Here is a 23,793-nt window from a genome sequence, read left to right as displayed (position 1 = left end):
CTTATTCTTAGCCACTCTCTTAATTTCTGCCAAAACTGAAACATTTTGGAGAAGGTAAAATTTACTGATCAGCCCTTCTTGGTTTAGTGTATTAATTAGGATTGCTGTGCTTGAAAGAACGTGATGAACAGAACATATCATCTGTTGCATAATTGGAAGAACTGTGATGGTGGAATTTACTATTGATGGTGGCATGCCAACTATCAGAATTGCGTTTTTCAGGCTCAACTATCAAGTAACATAGCTGCACCACTTACTATACGAAGGTCAGAGTAACTTGAAGCGGACGTTTTAGTCGCAAGAAGATAGAATTAATCAATGCAGTTATGCCAACCCGCGGGCATACAATCAATGGATTAAGTATAAATATGTCAAAAACATGGCCAACCGATAACATGAAAACTTTCAAGCATCAAACCACACAAGCACTAAACTGAGTCCACTAGATTTCAGCAAACTCCACTCTAGATATCAAGTACTCCCATATTTACAGTATGAGAAGCAGTCAAGTGTGCGATGCCGGTTTGGCAGCACCACATAAGATGAAAAAAAAGAAGCTAAAATGAATATCGCCTACAAAAACCAAAAACCAGCTAGAACCAGATACTGGTTCAGCAAAAACCCGATAAAACAGTAAAAAGAAGGAACAATCTTAGCAAATATTCTGATTCATCAACTTTTCTATCTGTTTTCAAGCAGTGAGTGTCTCCATGTTACAGGAGTTTAAAATGATGAGGCAGCAGCGGCTAAACAGGCTTGCTTCTTTGTTTCTCATTCCTATCCTGGAGTCTTGGAGCTGCAATCAATTAAGCAGTCTTAGAGTCGTTAGGAGAAGCAAAAATAAGTGGGAAAACTAGGAAGCAAACACAGAACAGTTGATTGAAAACTTTGCATACCAAGTCCATTGGCCTCTGAGGTCCTCATGATTCGAAGCCTTTTTACAGAGGTGAGGAACATCCTGGAAAAAAATGAAAAAGAAATCACGCAAGAGCATTAGAAATTGAATGCTTGAACTGTGCAATTTTTTTCCTATTCAGAGAGGAAGGGTCGATAGGTTTCTCAGGAGCTCTACAAACACTCAGTCAACCTGGTTAAACAACTGAGGACTGATGAGAAATAATACATTACAGCAAATGGAATTATGGTCCATCAGTGCGAAAGCTCAGCTGACGGAACTAAATGTCTTGATCCATATTTATCTAGAAAGCGACATGTTGCAGAACATGGTATGGTAGAGGAATAGCGCACCCCACTTAGCTTAATATGTTGGGGTGAGGTAGGCTTAGTTCACCATCAGAGTGAAAGCTTATTTTCTGCTCCCCACTGATTGTCTCAATTGACAAGGTCGCCAAGAAACAATGACACACACACCTGCATGTTCACCCACCACACCGCCTCCTCTCATCTCTCCTAATTAGTAATATGAATTTACAGTTAATGATAGTTGCCTACCCCCAAGGAACATCTCCCACGAGCATCCAGTCTCCCTCTTTATCTTCATAAGTGAGCACAAACTCAGACGACCCGTCCAATAGCTTAGAGAGCTTCGATAGTTGCTTCTGTCCACCTGATAATTAATACAAAATCAGCTAGTCAGTATAAGAATACATCAAAATATACAGTACAGGTCTTTCGATCGTTTCATGCGGAATGAGAAGCTGGCATATAAATAACCAAGCTAGTTTTTCTTATGTTTTTGAAGCAATCAAACGTGTACAATGCTGTGCTTATTGTCATTTGCAATAGAAATTATACCAGGTTTATCGCCAGGATTTTTGCAGGCAGGGAATCTGTGTACTCATATACTTTGCATTGCAATTGATGAAAAGAAATCCGTGGTGGGAAATAAAAGATCAAATCCAAGCTTCTATTCGACTTCAAAATTAAAAAAGAGAAATTAAGGGCAACGTCTCACCGATGGAATTGATAGTGGTGGTGGACCTGAAGAACATTTCCTCTAATGCCTGGGCTAATGTTTCATAACAAGCATGGGCATTCAAATCTACCTTCCTTCCAATTGGAACTCCATCCATATTCACCTTGACAAATCCAAGATGCCCCTTTTCATTACCAGTAGCATTGGTCTTGTTACCATTACAGATTTTCTTCTTCAAATTCTCCTTAGATTTATCCTTCTCACCAATTCCCTTGTCTTCTTCAGCTCTCGCAGCCTTTGCTTGGCTCACCAAGCTATTCATCCGATAAGCCCTTATAGGAGGCCACCCCACAACCTGACTGCTCCCAGGAAGAAATTTAATATAATCAGAAACTTAAACCACCAAAGGAGAAATTAATGAACTATGAAGGGAAGAGAGAAAGTTCGCACAGACAGATCAATTCCCTATAAGCAAGCTTTGTAATGTAACAAAAACAAAATTCAAGATTTTCTTTCATGTCAAAGGATGAGAAAGGACATGAACATGGATAAATCAGGAAACGTAGGCAAACAAGAAAAAAATATTATCAACTAGCAAACAAATTAACAGATACAAGGGAAAACAACTAAACAAGGGACGATACAACACATCAAGTTTCAGTATTGTAAAAGAAGCAATCGTTTACAAAACGACTTGCTTAACAAAATATAGAAGCAAGCAACGGAAAGAAGATAAAGAAAAATTGAAACTTTATGCATATATATTTAGTTCTATGATAGAGTGGTCAGAAAATAAGAAGATTAAAGAAACCCCTTAGACCAGAGAGAAAAAGAATGCACTATTAGACACAAAACAACATATAATCACCAGGAAAGAAAATACTGTCAAAATATGCAAATTTCACCTAACGTTTCTAGCAACTGAACAAAGTAGATTCAATCTGAAGAAAAATAACAGATAACAAAGAATGGAGTCGCCACCTGCCAGCAGTAGGGGATCCACCCTCATGGGAGACAGAGTCAGCAGCTCTCTTAGTCCCAGAAACAGCACCAACAACACAGGTAGAAGGCATAGGGTTGTTGTTGTTGGGCCTTTGAGGCTGAGAGACCACCGAAGGAAAGTCCTTGGCAGTCAAGATTCTACCACACTCACCCCATGCATTTGCCTTACCCTTTCCTCCTCCACCACTACCAAGACTCAGCCCCAGACCCAACTCTAGCTCAGCCTCCACTGGATATGAACTTGCCTCAGCCTCGATCACCTCCACTTTTGACAGTGTGGACTTATTCGTGGAGGCCCCAGAAGAACCACCGCCACCAAGTAAACCAAGACAGCCTTCCATCATCAAGATACAGTCTTTGAATTTTCAAGATTCAAGAAAAGGTTAAAGAAGTGTGCTTTTTTTAAAGAGAAGAAACCAGAATGCGTTACAGTATAGGAGACAAGAAGAAAAATACCGGGCACCAGCACTAGAAGTACAGGAATTAGGAGGGAAAGGGGAGGTAAGATGTAGCTAGGGGTGGAAGGAAGGTGGTGGAGGAAGTGATGACCGTGGGGCCATATGTCTGCTAGTGCGCCAAGCACTCTCAACACAGGTCCACAACACACTGTCAATTTTTCTTGACATGATCATCATGTCTGTTTAGAATCTGATTTTCTCTGTTGGTACACAAAATTAAATGAAGAATTCCCACCCATAACAATAAAGAATAAACATTTTTTCTAAAAACATAACTACTGTAATTTACTGTTAATTAATTTCTCGAGAGGAGACCTTTTAAAGAGACTAGGATATAGATGCCTATATATTGAGTTATAAAAATCAAAATCTAGCTACTTGTGAATTTACCAGCAATAATATTGAAATATAATCCTTCAAGTCCAATCGATTTATTTTAGAATTTCTTTTTACGAGAATCTTAAAAAATAAGATTTTTGTTTCAACTCACATACGTATACAAGTATCAAATCACTACAGATAAACATAGAGAGAGGCCTTTGGCTAAATTGGGGTTTTTGTGCAGCAAAAAAGGAGTATATAATAATGTATGATTAAAACTAAGAAATGGGTAACAAACTATAATGATTCTAATTAAGTTGTAGTAATTTTCTTCGGAATATCGTAATGGATGCCTAAATAGGATAAGAATTCTTGAAAAAAGTTGCAGATGTAGACGATGATGATAATTTAATGACTCGTGATTAAAGAACAAACCGAGACTTTAATTTGAGCTTAGGTGTCTGTTAGCTTTAATGTAAAAGCATAGGTTAAAGTCTAAAGCTCGAGTCTTTTTACAAGCAAAAGCATATACTAATCTCTACTGGGCTATACACCTTCCTTTCTTCCTATGTGCTGTCTACTATTTTAAGGACAAACGGCACAAACCCTTGTTTTAGAAAGTTGAGACCTAAAGATCAGATGCATTATCGACGGACAGCAGGGCTGCCTGCATGAAAAAGCTTGAGATAAATGGCAAGAAAGCACAGCAATACTCTATTTTAACCAAATATTTATCATTCCAAGCTATCTTGAAAGGGACCACTTCTATGCTGTGTATTTTGTTGGCCAGGGAGGGTCTAACTCACTTGATTGTTTAGCAAATAAATGGAGATTTAATAAATCCTGAATTGATTAAGTGAAAGTGTTGCTGATATATAAATATAGAGGTTGCTGGTTTTTCTGTCTCGTCGATGGTATTCTTCTGAAATGCCTCCATCATCATTAACAGAGAGTTTTATAAAACAAAAGAAAATCACAACCTAATCCGATGGTTGAAGAATCGAATCTACATATATTATTGATGTTACCTGACACAATGTCACCGACTGCTGAACCAATCTCTCAAAATATTACAGAGCCTGTGTTAGGTTTCTGTATCCTTCGTATATATTTCCGGTTAGGCTTGTGCATGCATGGATCCTTACTGCATAAATCCATTAAAAACTTATTTTATATTAGGATATCGGTTGTTTTTTAGAGTTTTTTTTACTTTAAAATATATTAAAATAATATTTTTATTTTTATTTTTAAAATTTATTTTTGACATTAACATATTAAAATGATATAAAAACATAAAAAGTTTTTAATTTCAATAATATAATTAGTTTTTCCTTTGCATCCATGCATCAGTTTTAGTTTTTTTTTTTTGAAAATGAATGTCTATATAGGTTAATATATACATCTAATAGATAAATATTTTAATAGATCCTATCACAATTATCTACGTCAAGATTACTAATAGATTGTTTGGAATCATGTGAATTGAATTGAATTTATATTATTAGATCAATTCTTGTGCTTAAAATATTTTTTAGGATATTGATATAAATTTTAAATGAGATTCAATTTATAAAAAGCAAGTAAGAGAAAAGCAAAAGCAAGGAAGAGAAGAGACTCTCTGATTTACTTCTTCACTCCTCCATCATTGTTTAGAACTTCATCTTTAAAAAGTAGAAATTGAAAAGTTCCAATGACAAATGATTTTACTTTGGAGTTTAAAGAAATGACTAAGTGCAATGAATAATATTGAACAATATATTATGAACATAAACCATCAAGTTTGAAAGATGGTCGGGATAATTAAAGCAATGAGAAAATTGATATTAGAAGGATCAAATATTTTTGAAAGTGTTGAATGACTTGTAAATCATCTTAATCTTGTTGGAATATTTTTTGGATATTAAAAGGAGCCAATGGTTGAAAAAAAAAAAGGATTGGTAATATGTAATATATAATATTTATGAAAATTAGAAGTAATATTTATGTAATTACCACAAACTTATTTATGCAATTTTCATAAATTTATTTTGAAGTTGAAACTTTTTATTCCATGATTTGTATGGTGATGTCTCTAATTTCGATATCCTTTTGAATTATTAACATTATTAAAATTATTTTAGTCATTGACTTATCTATTTGACCATGTGAATTGTGTTGATTTGATTTTTATTTTATTTAAGTTTTATTTGAGAAAAAGTCAAGAATTTTTATTGGGATATTAATTTCTAGAATTTTTTTCTTAACATTCCAATGAAAAGATTTTAATGGAGAAGTTTTTTCAACAAATATATATTTTCAACAAATATTTAATAAACAATTAATATAATACAGGTCTATTTATGTCTTCATTAAAATGTCTATATTTCATGTCATTTTAAATAAATATAAAGGGTACTAGTAAAAAGAAAAAGGATTAATGTAACCAAAAAGATTTTTTAAATTAAAAAAATAGTCAAGATCGTTAATTCAATTCATTTCCAAGTATATTTCAAACAATATAATTAAATTTAACTATATATATAGTTTAGTATTTCATTATAAACATAAGAATTATAATAGATTATCAATTAAATTCAAATATGTTTATACATTGAATTCAATTCAGCATCGGATTTGATTCTAAATAAATAGTAAAGTTAGGGTTATACTTACACATTTACTAATTAGACATAAATACATTAATAACAAAACTTAAACATGTGATCTTTAATTAAATAAATTCTTTTCTTATTACAAGAACCAACAATCTTTGGAAGGTATACATTAATGACTTTGTTTTCCTCCATCACTGCTTTGTTTTGAGAAACCATACTAGAAATAATTTCTTTTAATGATTAGGAGATATTAATTTTCACACTAAGACTGTTCACACATACATACATACACACATACACACATACAATTATATATATTCTGACAATTCATTTTAATATTAATATGCTTTAAGGATTGAATATAATTACTGACATAAATTCAACTCATTCAAGTGCAGCAGAAGAAAAAAAAAAAACCCTTCGATTATCTACATAAAAAGTCCTCAACAGGGAATCTTTCATTACTGGTTTGCCACGTGGCTGCTCTGTGTTATTTTGCATTTCTTCTATTTAATCCTTCATGTTGTTGTTAATTGTATTTTTTCTGATTGATTACTAATAGTAAATTTCGGATTCTCATTAGTTATGTTATTTTGGGGTGTTTTGCTTTATAGTTTTTTTTGTTTAAAAATATATTAAAATAATTTTTTTAATTTTTTATATATTTAACATTAACATATTAAAACTATTAAAAAACATTAAAAAAATATAAATTTAATATTTTTTTTGAACGACAAACACTAAAACATATGTTTTTCATTGTTTATCTCCTAAGATGGTAACATATAGCTTAGCTGGAAAAACATTACATTGGTACTGGAAAATAAAAAAAATTTAAAAAAAGAAGGCTAATTGTACGGTTGGAAATGGAAGGCAGGGGATTAATTAAGTGAAATGAGGATTAATTAGGATGGGAAATCCAAAGATTAGGGAAGGTAAAAGGTTGTCTGATTCAAGGGACAAGCCGACAACGTGGGAGCCAATCCACGTGCCTCCAAGCTACCAGCTAATGCCACGTCAGTAGACAGGGTACGCGGCTGGCCGGGGGGCTTATATGGGGGAGGTTTTGGGACCAGAATGCCCTCCTTCGAGTTTTTCAACCCTAGATAGCTCGACACTTTTTGTTAAAAGCTTGTTAAGGAATGGGATAACTACAAATCAGTCCCTTTTCTATATAGAAATTACGAACCAGTATTAAATCTTTGTTTCTTTTCTTTTTCTCTCCCTCAATTTCTCAATCATTTATGGCTTATGCTATAGTTGATTTCAACTATTTAAGTAGATCGAATTAATTAATTAATTTTTTTTATTTTAAATAGATTTTAAAATTATAGAATTCTTTTTTAAAAAAACCACCAATGACAAATTTTGAATTGAAAATATTTAATGTTATCACATATATTATATACGAATGAATTCTTTTTAATTAAATTGTAAAAGTTAAATTACATAATTTATAAAAACATGTTATTTAAATTGTTTATCATTTTCTTATATATTTAATATAGATGCAAATCTTAATTAATTCATCCCCGTAATAAAATAATATTTGAATATCTTTAACTCTAATTTTAATCCAAGTGATTATTAATTCCAACCTATTTAAGTTGTAGTGATGAATTTAAAACAATGAGTTAACTCTTTCATTTTAAAACTTTACTCCGACAAAAATATATTTTAATTTGAAGAATACTCAAATGAGTCCTCCGATTATCTATTTATTCCTATATAACTTTTTTTTTAAATCTCGATCAAGTCTCCTTGATCTCATTATATTTTTTAATTGTGTCTCCTAGCAAAAACCATTAGAATTGTTTAGCAAAACTTTCTCTTCAAATTAGCATAGTTTTTAGAACATATATTATACATTAAAAAAAAAAACAAATATAGAAGGTAGGGGACTCAAACGAGAAATTAATTATTATACATAGGTGAAGGATTAAATTAAGATGATTTCTTAATCGAGGAATATAACTGAGAATTAGTCGATAATTAGGAGACTAACTTAAGAGTTTTCCCTACACATTCCACAATCTCATGCTTCATTATTTTGCAGGAAGTGGTGGACCAGGAGGAGTGGTGCCGGAAGGAAGTAACCTTTTGGGATTCTTGTTTACAGATTATAGCTGGGAGGACAGAGAAGGCTAAGGCGCATGGGGTTTCTCCTTGGACGAGTAGCTTAATCTAAACCTAGGCAGTGGCCATTAAAATTAATGATGACTTGGTACGGAAGGTTTCTTTCGAAATGGCCCCAGAAATGTGGGAGAAAGGGACCTTGTGCTTCCAAAATGAGTAGCTTGCTTAATCTCACTGCCTTTTCGAGGCCTACGTTTAGATGGCTGCCATCATTTTAATTTCTTTTGTTTTCTCCCCACGCCTCCTCCCTCCCTCCTCCCCTACCTGGTTCTTTTTGCCGGCCGCCGTTCCTTCTCTTTCACAGTTCAACCAAACCTTCTCTCTCTCTTGCCTTCACTCGCTTTTCTAACTCTCTCCTCACATCAATATATATATATAAAACTACAGACCTCATATTTAATTTAAATCCTCTCCAAGTTTTCTTTCTTTTCGATCCTAGGTTCAAGTTTGTGAAATCTTAATATATCGCTTCGATGGTAAATGAATTCATTTTCATGTTTGGGTTATAATCTAACAAAAGAACAGCAAAAAAGTTGGTCAGGAGATATATATCCCACCACCAAAAAATTAGCAAATGTAAATGAAAATACCGATGACCAAACTCCCGTCAATAAATTATAGTTATATTTACCGACAAAATAATTTATCGCTATTAAGAGAATTATAGCAAAAAAAAAAAAACAAGGATCCTAATTAATTCCTCATCGTTTTTTTTTAAAAAAAGAAAAAAAATTAAAGGAAAGAAATATTATCTTCTAATAACCTTGAAATGTACATCCTTGGTCGGAAGATATAATCGTGAATTAATTAAGACGTAGCTATTGTTTAGTATTGTGTTCTAAGGGGGGCTGGGCAAATTTAAAAAAACATTTTATTTAATATTTTTTTTATATTTTCAGATTATTTTGGTGTATTGATATAATTTTTTTTTAAATTAAAATAAATTATTTTAATATATTTTCAAATAAAAATTATTTTAAAAAATAATTATTACTATATTTTTAAATACAACAATATCAAACAGCAAACTAATAATACAAAGCCTGAATAATACCTAAACAAAACTGTCTAGGAGAGCTGGGAAGCCTATCCTTGCAAACAATGCTAACAGTTTGTTTGGTTTATGTTTTTATTTTTTATTATTTTATTTTTAAAATAAAATAATTAAAAGTATCAAAGAAATGTTTGATAAGGATTTTAAAAATGAATTATTTAAGTTTTGATAATACAATGTAACTCTTATTAAAGAAAATTTATATGTATATTAGCCTTTTCAAATAATAAAGAAAATAATTATAATGTTATTTTCTTAGTGATGGGAAGCTTCTTATTTTATTTAAAAGAAAAAATGAGACTAAATACATTTAAATTATAAAAATATCAATGTTTCATTCTTTATCTTAATATATAATTTTATATTAATGATTACAAAATATTATATGATTCTTTTATTCTTGTTTTCTATTTATATTGCTACTGACTTTTGATTTTAATTATGAAAGTGTTTTTATGCTTTTAAATAATTTATTTTAATTTTTTAATAAAAATCTTGAAATGTTATCCTCAATGGTAATTAACTTAATCCAAATAACATAACAATAGATTATCAAATAATTGAATGATTTTATTTAAATATTCTTATGAGATAATGCAGCACTCACAACAAATCACAACATGGTTAAATAAGCTCTAAAACAATGCCTTTTAATTTTGACATTAACGCTTTATTCCACTATTTTATTCCATCTTGAGGTTTATACTGTAAGTGTATAACAATGTTAAAGAATTATCTCAACCCAATAGCTTAAACTGTTAAGTAAGGTTCCATGATATGATTTATATTATTCTATAACACATCCCCTAAAGTGAAAGTCATTTGGGCTTGAAATTTGCACAAACCCATATTACCTTATGCTTAATTTTTATCAAATAAATAGGGATAGTGAGATTCGAACTCGTGACCGCTTGGTCATCAAGGCTCTAATACCATGTCAAATAATCATCTCAACACAATAACTTAAGCTGTTAGGTGAGGTCCCATGATATGATTTATATTATTCTCTAACAAACAATAGTTGGAGAAAACGGCCATTAAGCTTAAACAATTGACATGAAGCAATAAAAAAATGTAATTTGACATACATCGATACATCGTAACTTAGAAATACGAATTATTTATTGGATAATCAGTTTATATTTTAATTCAAGTAATTTGATCTAATCTTTCTAGTTAAGGTATCTGATGAATTGACAGGTGATTAGTAGCTAGTAGCTGATACCTATAAAAAATTTTCTTTTGTAGATTTGAAGACTCTAAGATGTTTAAGTAAATATCATTTTAGAAAGAGAGTTGCAATGATATTTTAAGAAAAATAGATTTTGAAAATATATAAGTTAAAAATATTAAAAATAAAAAGTGTGAACCTGAAGTTTGAAGAATTCATAGTATATTTATAGTCCATGAGTCTTATCTTTTCATGGAGAGGAGGAGATGAAATGTAATTTTACCATTGTGATATTTTAAGTTGTATTCTACTCAAAATAATAGATATTAGATCAATATAAAATACCGAGGGACCAACGTTGAGTAATTTTGGAAACATTTCCAATGGAGTGTTAAACTTAAACAAGGTGCCTAAGTCCATTAAAAGTGAAAAAAAGATTCCAAATACGCTACCTAAACTCAAGCATGTTGGACTAAGGCATAATAACTTTAGCTCATATGAGTGTTGATGTGCATGCCCAGAACCATGCTCAGCATGTTGAGCCCGAGTATGGTAGTTCAAGCTCATGTGGGTGGGTGTTAAGGTACACACCCAGTTTAGAAGTGTATCTAGCTTGGGCTTGGGCTTGGGCTACCATTCTCGAGCCTATGCTCGATGCTAAACATGTTTTTTTTTAATCACTTAAGCTTTTTAAGGGGTATTTTTGCCACATAAATTTAAATTTATCAGTTTGTTATAATTTTTATCTCTTTAAAAACTAAGAACCATTGATGATTTGAAAATGAAAAAAAAACAAACTATCAAATACTCCCGAGCTTTTGGCTTCGAGCTTTTGGCTTTGTATCATTTAGTATCTACACTACTTTTTTTAATCAATTTTACTTTTAAATTATTTTATTTTTTCAATTAGAATTTTTGTTGAAGCTATCTATATAGTTGGAAGATATTTGAGATTTTCTAAAATAAAGACATAAGTGACATAAGTTATTGTTTTATTAGATAATAAACATATACTAAAACTAGTTTATACTTTAAGTAAACCTATTTTTTTAAAATAATTTTAAAATGTTCTGTCTACCGTGCATTCATAAAAGTTAAGTGACTAACGGTTAGTTTGAGATTGTAATAGCGGTTTAAAGTATTTTTTATTTAGAAATGTATTAAAATAATATTTTTTTAAAAAATTATTTTTGAAATTAGCACATCCAGACGATCTAAAAACATTAAAAAAAATAATTTTTAGTGAATTTTTTTAAAAAATTTAAAGAAACATAGTTTTAACCATGTTCTTAAATGGACACTGACCAATTGTTTTTGGGTGTACCTTAAAAAAACATCTTCCTGATACTTTTAACGAGGTTGAAACGGATCAAACCAACCATGATTTAAGAAAAAAAAAACTTTTTGCCACGGTTCTTAAGGAATAACTTCCTATAGAGAGAATGTTTATCTGAATTCGACCTCTCCCTATCCTTTACATCGCTAGCCAAAGTGATAAGATCCTTGTTTCAAATCAGGCCCACTCCTCTCTTGTCCCACCCATTTCCAGTTTCGTTAACCTAAATTTACTTCACAATTAAGGAAACTCCAGCAAATATTCATTCCTCCAAAATGTTTGTAAGATATAGCATAGTTACTATAGTCGTCATGGAAATTAAATCCTTGTGGTGCTACTCCATAGCTTATCATAAGTGGAATCCACTGATGCACACTTTTTGCTAGCTGATACTGCAGACTGCTTTGACATCAAACAGTATCAGAAAGGAACTTGCCTAGACATATCAATCAATGAATAACATCAAACTTAATTATCAACTGTACTACGAATAAAATTCATTACGTACTTTCCCATATATATATATATATATATATATATATATATATATAGCTAGCAAGGTGCCCATTTTTTATAGATAAAATTATCATACTCTGTTAAATACAAGTGTTTTAAGAGAGAGGATATATCAGAATTACTCTTGAACTCTAAATTTCATGTCCTTTTAGTTCTTCAAGTTATCTTATTGTGTATCTGAATTATTCATAGATTAGTATAAAAACATGTTAGAATTAAAATAATGTGTTAGAATTAATTTTAAATATTAAATGAGTATAAATAGTCCTTGAAACTTCCTATCTTTGAAGACTAGTATGATATGAAAGAGTTTTGTCTTCACCATACTTCCCTTCCCACCTGTTCTCCCTCAATTATTTCCAGCAAAAATTATCATTCTTTGTTAAATACAAGTGTATTTAAGAGAGAGGATGAAATCACAATTTTCACAAAAACACATGCAGTTGATTTTGATTCCATCCTACTTAACTTTCTATTGATTTCCTGTATCTGATTTATGATTTTAAAAGTATAGGGAACCATGCATGATGCACAGTACATAATATTTAGCATGGCTCCTAGGCAAGAATGACAGGCACAAATGGAACAAGGAGGATTCTGAAACATCTGGTCTTACTATTTAAACAGGCCTTCTTGATTAATACTGAAGACAACAGAAACTCTTTAAATTTGACAAAATGCAAAAGAAAATTGGAGAGCAAGAGAGAGAGGGAGAGTGTTGCGGTGTGATTAAAGTTTATAACAGATAACAGAAACAACATACAAATGTTACGCAGGCAAAGCAAAATGAAAACATTCCTGGCCAGCAGAGAATATGATCTGAAAGCTAGCATTGCTAATTTCAGGAATGGAATGTGACGAGATTCACATATACAGTCAACAACAGGCATTTCTGTAGCAAAGAGCTGTTTTTAACTGATCGGATTATCAAATCACGAAAAAAAAAATATGATCCGATCAGTCACTCAGGTAAATTTAAACACTGTACCTCAAATTATCCATGGAATGGCTCCGAATCCCCTGCCTGGTCTTTTCCCTCCTGGGAGGGCCGCCACATACAATTGAACACTCTAAACCGCAAAATCTACCGAAGCAAGAAAACGTGCCATCATCATCCGTGTGCTTGTGGTTGTGTCGTTTAACAACTTTGCCTCCTTTAGAAGTGCCACTAGTAGGAAAACTTGAGATATTACTGGCATCATAAGCTGGAGGAAGCTCTGTCCTCCATCTTTCCAGTTTAGATTGAAGAGCCTCCATGCTTCCATCCAAGCTCATTTCGCCAATTATCTCGCTCTCTGTCTCTTCCACGCGACGATGTTTGTTTCTTGCAATTACTGCCGCCACCTCTGATGCTGATGGCCCCAATTGTGATTCGGTAATAAATGGCTTACTCACAAAATTTGCCTTTTTCGGAGTTGCATACCTGAAGTTGTTGTTGCATGGAGAACCAAGATCCAACCCCGTAAATTTTGGTGAGGGTTTCAGAATGTGATCCAATTCGGTTGATTTGGTATCTGTTTTTGTCATTGATTCAGAGGTCAACGAGGCTTTTCCAAATGCCCCATTTTCGTCCTCCTTGACAATCTCCGAGCCACCTGTCAAGGAACTAGCTTTTGATCTCCCTTTATTGAGCATCTTCCTCTCCTCTACTTCTGAGCCACTAATCATGGAACTACCCTTCCCTTTCATTATCATTTTTCTCTTTGCCATCACTATTGACCCGAACATGGAACTGGAATCACTCTTCGTACGTCTTAATTCAGGTTTTGGAAGCCAAGGAAGCAAGAAGGAATTGGAATGAATACCACTACTTTTATCATCAGAATCATCTTTATGATGATTCAACTCCCCTTCACCCATAAGCTGACGATACCCAACGGCGGATACGCTTATCTGGGAATACAATGGCATGCTTCGCATTGAGCTATCAAGAAGCGCCACGCCAATGTTAAGAATCCCCTGGGGGCGTCCTGATGGTCGGCGGACCTGGAGGGCAACAAAGCGCATGCCAAGCTGAAACTGGTTGTGATGGTGAGGACGAGGCGGGGGAATCAGGTTCCCAACAATAACACGGACGGTGCCAATATGAATGTCACGGAACCAATGAAGGGCGTAGATTTCAATCATGACAGCGGAGGTGTCACCATGGAGGAACCTGTCATCAACGCGGAAAACAAACTTGTCATTCCAGGTGGGATTGTTGCATCCTTCAGAGTCGACTCTTGTCGAAAGTCTCCGGTCAGGGTGAACCCATGCAACTGCATAGGTTTTCATCTTTCGCGAGACCTTGACGAGATCTTGTGCAGAAATAACATTGAGTTCCAATAGTTGAAAGGGTGACAGGATCATATGAGACATTGTAATGATCAATGATCAAAACAATTGTTGTTGCTGTAATGATTGTAATGGAGATTTAAAAAAGCCTCCACAGTGTCGTCCAAGGAGAGGACGAAAAAAGGAGGGTTGGCATCAAGCGGACAAGACCTGCTCTGGGAAGTTGCATTAGGGTCTGGTTTCCTGTCTCTGTGTTTTTATTTTTTATTTTTATTTCCTTCTCTCTCTTATATTGGCTGTGGGTTGTAAAACCTGCGAAACAAATGGAATGGCCAGTTAATAATTGGCTCTTGCTTCTGACCTAAGCACCACAACACAGCAATCGCAGGTTTGAAAAGAGAAGGTTTTAGGTGGGGATATGGGAGCTCGGTCGTGTTGAATATAGGTTTCCTCGAGTCAGCAAGACTGGCTAGTTTCCAGCTATTGGGGTGGGGAGATTGGCTTTTCTTTTCCATTTTTTTTTTAAAAGTTCAGAGTCAATATCAGAATTAGACTGGCTATGATTAGAGAACATATTTGTTGTCAATGCTTGTAAAGGAAACACGTACGGATTTGAGTTGTCTCGGTGCTAAACTACATCAGGGCAATCTCTTCTAGAAATGGACCAAGTCCAGAACAGTGAAAGTGGCAAAATATCTGTATTATTAGCTATTGGGATTCGAATTTCAGGTCCAGAACAGATTCAGGCCATTTGTGATACTGCTGGGCTATGGATCTTCATAAACTTAGGCTACTGGTGATGGTCCAAGAAAAATGTCGAAGCCCTTGGTCCAATTACTTAACAAAGAGATAAGAAAACAGCATGCATGCCATGTCGATTTGAGTCCTCGGAGGCTAAATTGTTGGACTCGGGTCTCCATCCATCCCCTCTTGAGTCTTGAGGGGACAGAGAATTAAATTAAATGCTTGGTCCATTCCATTCCCCATGTTCTGCTGCCCTATCTATGAAGAAATGTCCATTCCATTCCATAGCTCCTCCGTGCTCCACCCCCGAGAACACCCACCTCCCTCTCCCTCAACTCCCGCTCGGACCACGAAATATACAGGAGTGAAGAGGATTGAGTTGTGCCAGTTTCCCGAACATAATTTGCATCACACCAAGTTATAAGTAGAGTTATCGCTCCCGTCTCGCGAGGTATTTTGAATCAAATAGCATGACAAGTTTTTAGTACCAGTTCATTTAGGTCTTTCGTTTTGAAGTTAATTTTATAACATATATTTTTATATAATTAAAAATATTTATTATTGATTAATCGATTGTCTCTTACCTATAACACCTAGTTGTTTAAGTAGTATGGGTGCCCACGTTTTGCCGTATGGTTAAACTACTTTTTTATAAAAAAATTAATGTTTAAGTATTGAAATGGTATTAAAAAGATATAAATAATTATCATGATAAATATATAATAATATTAGTTAAGGTTAAAACAACATTACTTATTTTTGGATAACATGCGTCACCTCTAATAGAAAAGAAGACAACGAGAAATAAAATTATACAACAAAAATCTATTTTTGACCACCTGGAGAATAGAAAAGAAAACAACGAGAAATAAAATTATACAACAAAAATCTATTTTTGACCACCTGGAGTTGTCGCCCAAAGTGCATGGAGGCCTCAACATGCCAATATTTTTTTAAAAATTATAAAATATTATTTAAATGTCAAATTACATTATCATCATCAATCAAACATACAATTAACAAAAAAAAATTTATGTTAAAAGACCCTAACACCCATGACCTCAGTTGCTTACATTTATTGGATTCAAGGGTGCATATATAATTTGATAATTTATAAAATAAAAATAAAAATAAAAATACTGAAATACACATATCCCTATTATGTTGAGTCTTTTATTATTGGAGGTATTTTTATTATTTTTTTAGCCATTAAAAACATTGAATGTAAAAAATACCATTAGTCAAATCTATGATAATTAATAAGTTGTGTGAAAATACAAAAATATCCTTGGCTCTAAGGCAAGTTTTTCTTTTGAAAGGCCATACACATTGCTTGACTATTGTAATGAATAGTGGATTATCTCTATGTCTACAAGGAAACTCCTTTCCTCTTTAATTGTTTTTTTTATCAGTTTAATCATCATCATCACTATTATTATTATTATTATTATTATTATTATTATTATTATTATTACAAAACAATCATCATCATCATCATTATAACCACTATCACCACTATTATTATCACATCTTTTTCTTGACAAAAATATATTTTATCATTTGATGATATCCATATTTTTTTTATCTTAATATTCACACCATTATATGGATCCTATTTGTTAATAGCTACGTGAAATATTTTACATTTAATTACCTATTATATTTAATTAATAGAATGCACCTACATTTATTTATATAATACATTTAACTTATATGATATTTTTATATTTTTTATTTTTTATTCCATTTTATTTTAATCATTTAGAATTTATTAAAAATGTAATTTAGAATTTCTTAGAATTTATTATTCTAAATTAGAATTTAGAATGATCTACCATCATCATCATTATTATTATTATTATTATTATTATTATTATTATTATTATTATTATTATTGAAATAAAAAAAACATAAACTTGATTTAAATGATAAAATTAAAAATCATAAAAACTTTGACAAAAAAACAAAATCAAAAAAATAAAAAATTAAAAGAAAAAGGACCAAATCAAAATTAGTATTATTCCTATTGAAGAAACAAAAATAAAAAACATGATATGAGGAATCAAATTGAAAACCATAAAAACTTTAATAAAAAGACAAAAAAAAAAGAAATCAAGAATAGAAACACCTAATTAAAAATAATTATAATTCTTTTATACCGTAGCGGATGCTGTATCCAGTGGCGGAGGGAAAGGGGGCTAGCAGGGGCCTCGGCCCTGCAAGAAAATGCCCCTCCCTTATAAATATATAATAAAACTAAATAAAATTTTTCTTGGCCGCCCCTAAATTTTTTTTTTGCTCCGCCCCTGGCTGTATCAATGATAAATCTATCATTTTTTGGCTTTTTTGTAGAAAAAATATTTTACTTAGATTTTCCTTCCTTTTTTTTCTTCTTTATATATATTTTTTACTTTACACTTGGTCTATTTATCACTATTTTTTTGTTTTTATCTTTATTTTTTTATAATATTTATCACCTGATAAAAAAGAATTGTTAATTGCCCCTCCTTTTATTAGTTTAGGCAGTGTTTTAAGCAAGGAAATCTTTGAATTCCTGTCAGATTAAAATTAACAAAATACTAATCACAAATGAAGTAAGCCATACTTAAACCAAGTGGCCTTAAACGTGGGTCAGATCCTAGATCAGTGGAGGCTTCGACAATGCTCGTGAAAACCCTCGTCATTTATCATGTGAAGCCTTGCTAGCTACCTTTTCTTGTTCGAGCTATTCGGTTATGGAAAAGATTAGTAGAGAGTTTACAAGGGAAAACCTTACCTTATGAGCTAGTTTTTCAGAGGTAAATATATTAATGACTAGGACCAAATTGATTTGTTTCAGCTCCGATCCCGGGAAAGATGTGTGAAAAGGAGATCGTTGAAGTTATCCCGTACCAGTAGAGACTTCGCAAGTGGTAGCGAAAACCTCTTTTCATGAACTGGTTTTTGAGAAGGGAATGGCCTCAAGATCACCTAACATCCCTGGCCTCATTTACTGGTCTAGAAAACACTCACGGTCATCTTGCTATTCTACAACTCGAGAGAGAGGAGATCAGCATGAAAAGAAATATTACTCGCTCGTGACAATATTTATGGTCATATTTTCTTGTACAGTTTGAAATAAAAGAAACAATCAAAAAAGTAAAAAAGAACTCTTTACGTAAGGAACAATTTTCACCAGTAGTTATTTTGTGCAAGGTCAAAGGAATCTCGAGCCGCCATAAGACAAGATCCAATAAAAATGCTTCTGAGGAGGTCACCGCTTCAGCTTCAGCAACTGGAACTTGTTTTCACCCTTCTCACACGGCCCTAATAGAGACTTAGAAACTACTATTAACAACGTCCACACCAACCACATCGAACACCACAAACTATCATTCCGTCATGGTTTGCCCCACCTCAACTTGACACCATTATCAGGCAGCAGCTCATCTCCACTGTCTGAACTCAATCAAGAAAAGGGTAGTTAATTTGCGATTTGACAGCTTTCGAAGAGCGTCGGATATCAACTTGGAAAATTTAGTCTATACATCTTGTGATCAAGAAGAGTTTCATAACTCGACTACCACACCAAACAAGTTTCAATATAGACATCACAAGAGAATGTTGCTTTCTTCACTTTCTTTATCAATATTTAACAAAAATGAAGGGCCAGAGGATGAAGAACAAAGTGGACTAGATATGAGAACAGAAGAGGAATTGATGAGAACTATTACTATTGGAGAAAACATAGAATCTATTGGTAGTGGGGATTTCAGTTTTGGAAAGAAGAGCATTGGGTTAATAGAAGAGGAAGGAGAGGAGCAGAAACAAGGTTCAGATGGAATTGAGAATTTTGATAATGAAGAAGTAAAGGATCCGGTTAGTCCTTCCATGTATCTTGCTGGAGGGCTTGGGATTGATGATATAGATTTCGATGGTGATAGTGGCGGCGGCGGCGGCGGCGGTTTTCATTTAAGTGTTCCAAACTTTGACGAGGGTGGTGATGCGGAAGAGTACTTTCAGAAAATGATTGATGAGTATCCCTGCCACCCTTTGCTTCTATCAAACTATGCTCGGTTCTTGCAGGTATGATTGGTGTTTTCTTCTTTTCTGACTTTACTCTTGAATAATTGTCACTTCAAATCCCTATTTAATATAACTCACACCTGCATTATGATCTATCAACCTTACCGTGATTGATTCATCACCAATTGTCGTTGTGTTTACCAGAATAGCTGCTCGGCTATCTAAACTTTGAATAATCAGGTCCTAAAAATGATAGTTATTTCTATGTTCAGATCTTTGTCAAGATCCGATTATTTAATGATAAAGTCCGGTCATGTTCAGTAGGTTTGAGTGTCTTAAGTAAATGTCTTCTTGTTGGTGCTTCTGTGTCAATTTTGGAGTAAATTGTAAGGTTGGCTTGGCTTGCTAGCTGCTATTTTTTCAATTATTCCTGCTGCTGCTGGTACTTTTTGTACTCTTGCTTTATGCAAATCTTTGGATGTCTGTTCGCTACATGGCAGAACAATCGATAAAATATTGAAATACTTCTAACCGGTAAGAATGCCCATCTAATTTTTTATGAAGGAAACGAAGCATTTCAACAAAAGTTCTCATTTAAGTAAGAATGGTGTTCAAACAGGCATACTGTTGATAGCGTTGTTCTTCAATATTGTAATTTCTCAAACATTCTGAGAATGGACATTTATATTTTGTCGAGGTCGAAAGAAAATGATCGGTTTTTCATTGTAAAGCTTCTCTTTTCTAACAGTCTAAGGGAGAGCTTCGTGGAGCTGAGGAATATTATCATCTTGCCACACTAGCAGATCCTACAGATAGTGAAATTCTGATGCAGTACGCGAAACTGGAATGGGAGCTGAACCATGATCAAGGCAGAGCATTAGTTAACTTTGAACGTGCAGTTCAGGCAGCCCCTCAGAACAGGTGACTAATAACTTGCTTTCATCTAGCTCCTTTGCAAAGTGTTGCAAATCTAATTACCCGTAGTAGCACCCTGTCTATTATTGCGGTGGAGGTACTTTTACAAAGTGCTTTTGTGCTGAAAATGTACCATATTGATGCATTTGTGTGCTTTTGATATGGTGTTGCGAAAAGCATGAAAAGCACCCCAGGCATCAATTTGATGATTTAAGTGCAAAAGCTCTTTCAGCTGTAGTGCCACAAGATGATTATCCTGCATGGACTTTGAAAATGATCGCAACCGTATTTTAATTGAGATGAATAAGCATAACTTTCCTTTCCATATTTTCAGCGATTTTCTTGCAGCTTATGCCAGTTTTCTCTGGGAAATAGAAGACGATGGGGAAGGGGATACATCTCAACCAGAATACATCCAGGTGTCTCTTCCGGGTCATAAATTTGTGAATGTTTTATCATATGGTTCTAATGTCGTTTTGAACTTGTTGAAGGTTAGAGAGGAGGCAATTCCAACTAAGCTTGACAGCCTAGCCACTAACTAAGATTTTAAACTCTTGCAGCTTCCATCTGAGCTTAATATTGACGTGGAAGACCATGCTGCATCTGATGCCAACGAGGGTGGCAATGCTGAGGAGTATTGTAGGAGGATGGTTGAGGAGAATCCTTGCAACTCTTTGGTTCTAAAAAATTATGCTGAGTTTCTGTATCAGGTGAGATCTGTGCCCACTTTTATCTCTTTTCTTCTTAAGGTCACTCAGTTAGTATTCTTGTTGTAGAATACAAGGAAAATCTACAATTCATGTTTGAGCTTTGTTTTCATAACTGGATATATTTTCACCAGATTTCATTCTCTAGAGGTGAAGCATGGTGGAAGAAGAGATTTATGACTCGCTTTCAAAACTATTGTATGGAATATCTTTGTACTGATGACTCTAGACTAATTAATTCTTTTTAACAGTTTGAATACGTGGAGGGATATTTTGCTAGCCTGAAAAACTGTTTCAAAAAAGTTAGGAAGATCTGGAGAGATATAATAGAGGACAAGTAGTTTGATAAGGACATACCTAACCTAGGTAAAGGACACTTTTCCATGACCATGGCATACAACTACAAGTCGATCATCAAAGAGGAAAGTCTATCTTATGATACAAGGAAATAGATCTTTCCAATGGGGGTGAGCGACTAAACGTATAATTCAATATGCCATCTGGAACACATTCCATTAAGGACTAGGTGTTAGTCACCATTTATTTTTCTTGAGACAATATTCCTGGGTTGAGGGTAGAGATATTACTATAGATGTAGCTCTGACATGGGAGTAAGAGAAAGAAAGTCATTCAATTCATCCATTTGTTACTCTGGCGTATTTACAATTTGAACATGTTTAGGCTATAATAGCGAAATTCATTGAATCCCATGATGGATTGAGTTGTCCTTCAACTGTCATTGCACTTCATCATGAAGGGTAGTTAGAAAACACTATCTGGAAAGATTAATAAAAAATACATGCACAACATGTATCATATGTCTAGTTAAAAATTCAAGTAGAGCAAGTTTTGCAAATACGTGAGTTGTAGTTACGACATGGCTTAGGACTTGGCAGATATTAAATTGTGGTAAAGATAATCATTCTGTAAAAGGATGCAAGGGTTTGGCACTGGAAATCATAATCTGAAAAAAGCTGCAAACGGTGAGAAAGGTAAATAAACATGTTAACCAAATCTAAGAAACATGTTTAGTGATATACAGATCTTCTATTTTAGGCTTTTGTAAACAAAATCAAGCAGTATCCATGTAATCTCTAATGCAGAAACATAAATACAAGTTTATGTTGATGACAAGGATGATTTTGCGAATGTGTTCTGTATTTAGAGTAACATCCCATGTAAAATTGAAGAAAGCATGCAGCAGGGGGCGGAGATCACAGTGCAAATTTTTTATTAGGTGTTGTGGGAACAAGCTATGCTATGGACTATAGTGTATTGCGTGTTATGCTTCGTTTACTATGTTGTTTACTTCTTTCATGTGAACATCTACATTGGAGTCTGGAGTTGTCATTAGTCCATTGTCATTCTTGACTAGAACAATTGTTTTCAACTGACAGTCCAAGAGAGACCTTGAAGGGGCTGAGGAATACTACTCCCGAGCCATACTGGCTGATCCTAGTGATGGTGAAATCCTGTCGCAGTACGCAAAATTGGTGTGGGAACTTTATCATGATCATGATAAAGCCTTGAGTTTCTATGAGGAAGCAGTTCAAGCAACTCCTTCGGACAGGTACATCCCTTTCTCCATAATTTAGAATTCTTAGAACTCAAAGGGATTTTGATATTCTTTAACGTTCATAAGATGGTCCTTCGGAGCTCTAAAGTTTACGGTCTTCAGTTGGAAAATGTACAGTATTGCTGGGCCTCCTGTTTCTTTTCCTTACTACTCTCTGCATGTATGTCTATAAATGAACATTCACTACAAGGAAGAGACTCTCTCGAAGAAAAGGGAGATGGTATAAAGGAGTCTAGTTTTAGAGATTAATACGTGTTTACCAGCCACTGGTTTCCCTATAGAAAAAATTTCTGTTTTGGCAAGTGTATTTTACTGGTCCGATGATTTGCATGATATAAGATGCTTTGATTGTTTGATAAGAATAGCAGCCAAATTATACCTTCCAAGACTGACTGATTCTTGGCCTTGTTTTTTTCTTTCTTTCTTTCCAGCAATGTTCTCGCGGCGTATGCTAGTTTCCTATGGGAAACAGAAGAAAATGAAGAAGATAGCACAAGTCAGTTTCAGATCCCCAATCACCATGAAGGTGCTGCAGCAGCTGCCAATGCTTAAATCCATCATAAATAATAAACCAGGAGTATAGTTACTAATACTTTATCGGAAGTAAAACAACAATAATGTGTTAAGATGGAAGCTCCAACTGAATAAATTAAAATGCTATTAAAACTGAGAGAAATTGCGACCAAATTAACAGCATTTTCTGATCTTTTCCATCTGCTTTATTCAGTTCCCAGCAGTCTAGAACAACATTTCTGTAGCATCAATGGGTTTCCGTTTTATTTACAGATATAGTGTTGTGTGTTGTATGCACAGACTGTGTAAAGGAGGGTGAGGCCATTTTTGTGCAATGCACGATCTAATAATGACTTCTGGGACAACTAGTCCTGCCATATTCCTCAAATGCCAACACCTTGCTTTTGGGGCAGGGAACACGTAGGGTTACAGGCCGAAGGATAAAGCTATTGTATTTAAGAACTATTTAGGTTGAAAGTTGGAAGAGGGAGTATTATTACAACCACGCATACAATACTTCCATGACTTGAACAGAGATAAAACACTCCATGCCTACCCTGTGCAGACATCAATACTTTTGGACCTGTGCATATGA

At 33.7% G+C, this 23,793-nt stretch overlaps 2 protein-coding genes and 1 pseudogene across 2 annotated transcripts; 1 reads left to right on the top strand and 2 right to left on the bottom strand.

Moving 5' to 3' along the window:
* Positions 1-424: 424 nt before the first annotated feature.
* Positions 425-3,509, bottom strand: LOC133696059 (auxin-responsive protein IAA13-like). Its single transcript, XM_062118086.1, has 5 exons — positions 2,858-3,509; positions 1,916-2,235; positions 1,453-1,567; positions 897-958; positions 425-796 (listed from the first exon to the last, which is right to left on the bottom strand). Exons 1-5 carry the CDS (start codon positions 3,220-3,222, stop codon positions 747-749), a joined length of 912 nt encoding a protein of 303 aa, XP_061974070.1. The 5' UTR covers positions 3,223-3,509; the 3' UTR covers positions 425-746.
* Positions 3,510-13,097: 9,588 nt separating this feature from the next.
* On the bottom strand, positions 13,098-14,909 carry LOC133695913 (uncharacterized). Its single transcript, XM_062117889.1, has one exon. The coding sequence runs from the start codon at positions 14,820-14,822 to the stop codon at positions 13,440-13,442; it is 1,383 nt and encodes a 460-aa protein (XP_061973873.1). The 5' UTR covers positions 14,823-14,909; the 3' UTR covers positions 13,098-13,439.
* Positions 14,910-15,397: 488 nt separating this feature from the next.
* Positions 15,398-23,372, top strand: LOC133696827 (uncharacterized; annotated as a pseudogene).
* Positions 23,373-23,793: the final 421 nt, after the last annotated feature.

Source organism: Populus nigra, chromosome 6 (assembly GCF_951802175.1).
Source record: "Populus nigra chromosome 6, ddPopNigr1.1, whole genome shotgun sequence".
Taxonomy (NCBI): domain Eukaryota; kingdom Viridiplantae; phylum Streptophyta; class Magnoliopsida; order Malpighiales; family Salicaceae; genus Populus; species Populus nigra.
Note: the sequence above shows the minus strand (reverse complement) of the source record. Positions and strands in the feature narration are given on the sequence as shown.